This window comes from Lepidothrix coronata, unplaced genomic scaffold (genome assembly GCF_001604755.1).
Source record: "Lepidothrix coronata isolate B3197 unplaced genomic scaffold, Lepidothrix_coronata-1.0 Scaffold1074, whole genome shotgun sequence".
NCBI classification, from domain to species: domain Eukaryota; kingdom Metazoa; phylum Chordata; class Aves; order Passeriformes; family Pipridae; genus Lepidothrix; species Lepidothrix coronata.
In genome coordinates this window covers 5,076-6,592 of record NW_016691254.1, presented here as the reverse complement: position 1 = coordinate 6,592, position 1,517 = coordinate 5,076, and the positions used below count along the sequence as shown (strand labels likewise).

Here is a 1,517-nt window from a genome sequence, read left to right as displayed (position 1 = left end):
CCTTACATTCCTTCAGCCCCCTGCAGCCACCCTGCACCCCTGTCCCCATCCTGCTCCCCTGCATCCCCCCTGTCCCCATCCCTGCACCCACCCTGCACCCCTGTCCCCATCCTGCTCCCCTGCATCCCCCCTGTCCCCATCCCTGCACCCCCTGTCCCCCTGCCACTCCCCGCCACCCCTCCTGCCCCTCATCATGTGCCCCCCATCCCACCCCTGGGGACATCAGTGCCACGACCTTGGCCCGTCCCGGGATCGATGGGGTTGGGGGATGGAGGGTTGGAGTTCATCACCTCGGGGCAGAGGGAGCTAATCCCGGGTGCTGCTGTGGGGTGACAGCCCTGTCCCCTCGTGTGCCCCCCTGCCACAGGGACCAACCTGCCGGTGTGTGCGAGCTGTGGGCAGGGCATCTACGATGGGCAGTACCTGCAGGCGCTGAAGGCAGACTGGCACTCGGACTGCTTCAGGTGGGACCCGCCGGGGGACAGCGGGGCACCGGGAGGGGTGGCAGCGGGACCGCCGGGATGGCACTGGGGACACTGAGATGGGGGCATCAGGATGGGTGGTGTGATGGACACTGGAATGGATGGCCTCAGGGACATCGAGATGGCATCAGGGACACCAGGATGGCATCGGGGATATCAGGATGGGTGGTGTCATGAACACTGGAATGGAAGGCATCAGGGACACTGGGATGGCCTCAGGGGCACCGGGATGGCATCAGGGACATCAGGATGGGTGGTGTGGTGGACACCAGCATGGATGGCCTTAGGGACAGTGGGATGGCCTCAGGGATACCGGGATCAGGGACAATGACAGAGGACCCCCCCCCGGCTCTGGTGGTGGCACAGCCGGGTGTGAGGCTGTCACGGTGTCACACGCACCCGAAGCGTGGCTGTGCATCCTGGCACCCGCGGTGGGTGCCCCGGGCAATGCCCGGCCTGGCAGGGGCCCTGCTGCCTGTCCCCGGCGCTGTCCCCTCCTGGCCGGTGACAGGGTGCGCGTGGCTGATGTCACCCGCCCCCCTCCCTCCCTGTTTCCTCTTTCACTCGAGCCCTCCCGGCAGCTCCAGCCGTGGGAGCCCCGAGGAGGACAAGGAGGAAAGTCCGGGCTCGGGGGTCGCAGGGGGTGGCCGGGACCTGCCGGGGTTCCCCCGTGGGGCTGGGGGTGCCCGGGGTGTCCCCGGGGTGTCCCCCCTGTCCCCGGGGGAGGATGCTGGCGGCGGTGCTGAGGAAGAGCCGCGTCCTGAGCGCTGGAGCCAAGTGAGTGGGAGTGGGGATGGGAATGGGAGTGGGAGTGGGATCGGGTCAGGACGGATTTTCACCCCATGGACCCCTGGGGGTCTCAGCCTGTGCCCCCCATCCCCCCCTCCTTGGGCCGTCGGCCCCAGCGAAGCCACCGCGGGGCCGCAGCTGGATCCGGCCCCCCCGCCACGGGTGAGCGGCTTCCGGCAGCGCTGGGGAGCCTTCCCCCTCCTCCTCCTCCTCCTCCTCCTCCTCGCGCTGCTCCCCTTCCTCCCC

At 69.1% G+C, this 1,517-nt stretch overlaps 1 protein-coding gene across 1 annotated transcript in view; it reads left to right on the top strand.

Moving 5' to 3' along the window:
• Positions 1-367: 367 nt before the first annotated feature.
• The window catches only part of LOC108510494 (LIM domain kinase 1-like), a gene marked incomplete at both ends in the record, with an annotated part of 6,145 nt that continues 4,995 nt past the window's right edge, over positions 368-1,517 (top strand). Inside the window, one exon of the mRNA XM_017840178.1 lies at positions 368-524. Coding sequence (XP_017695667.1) covers positions 368-524 — 157 coding nt within the window. The remainder of the gene's footprint in view (positions 525-1,517) is intronic.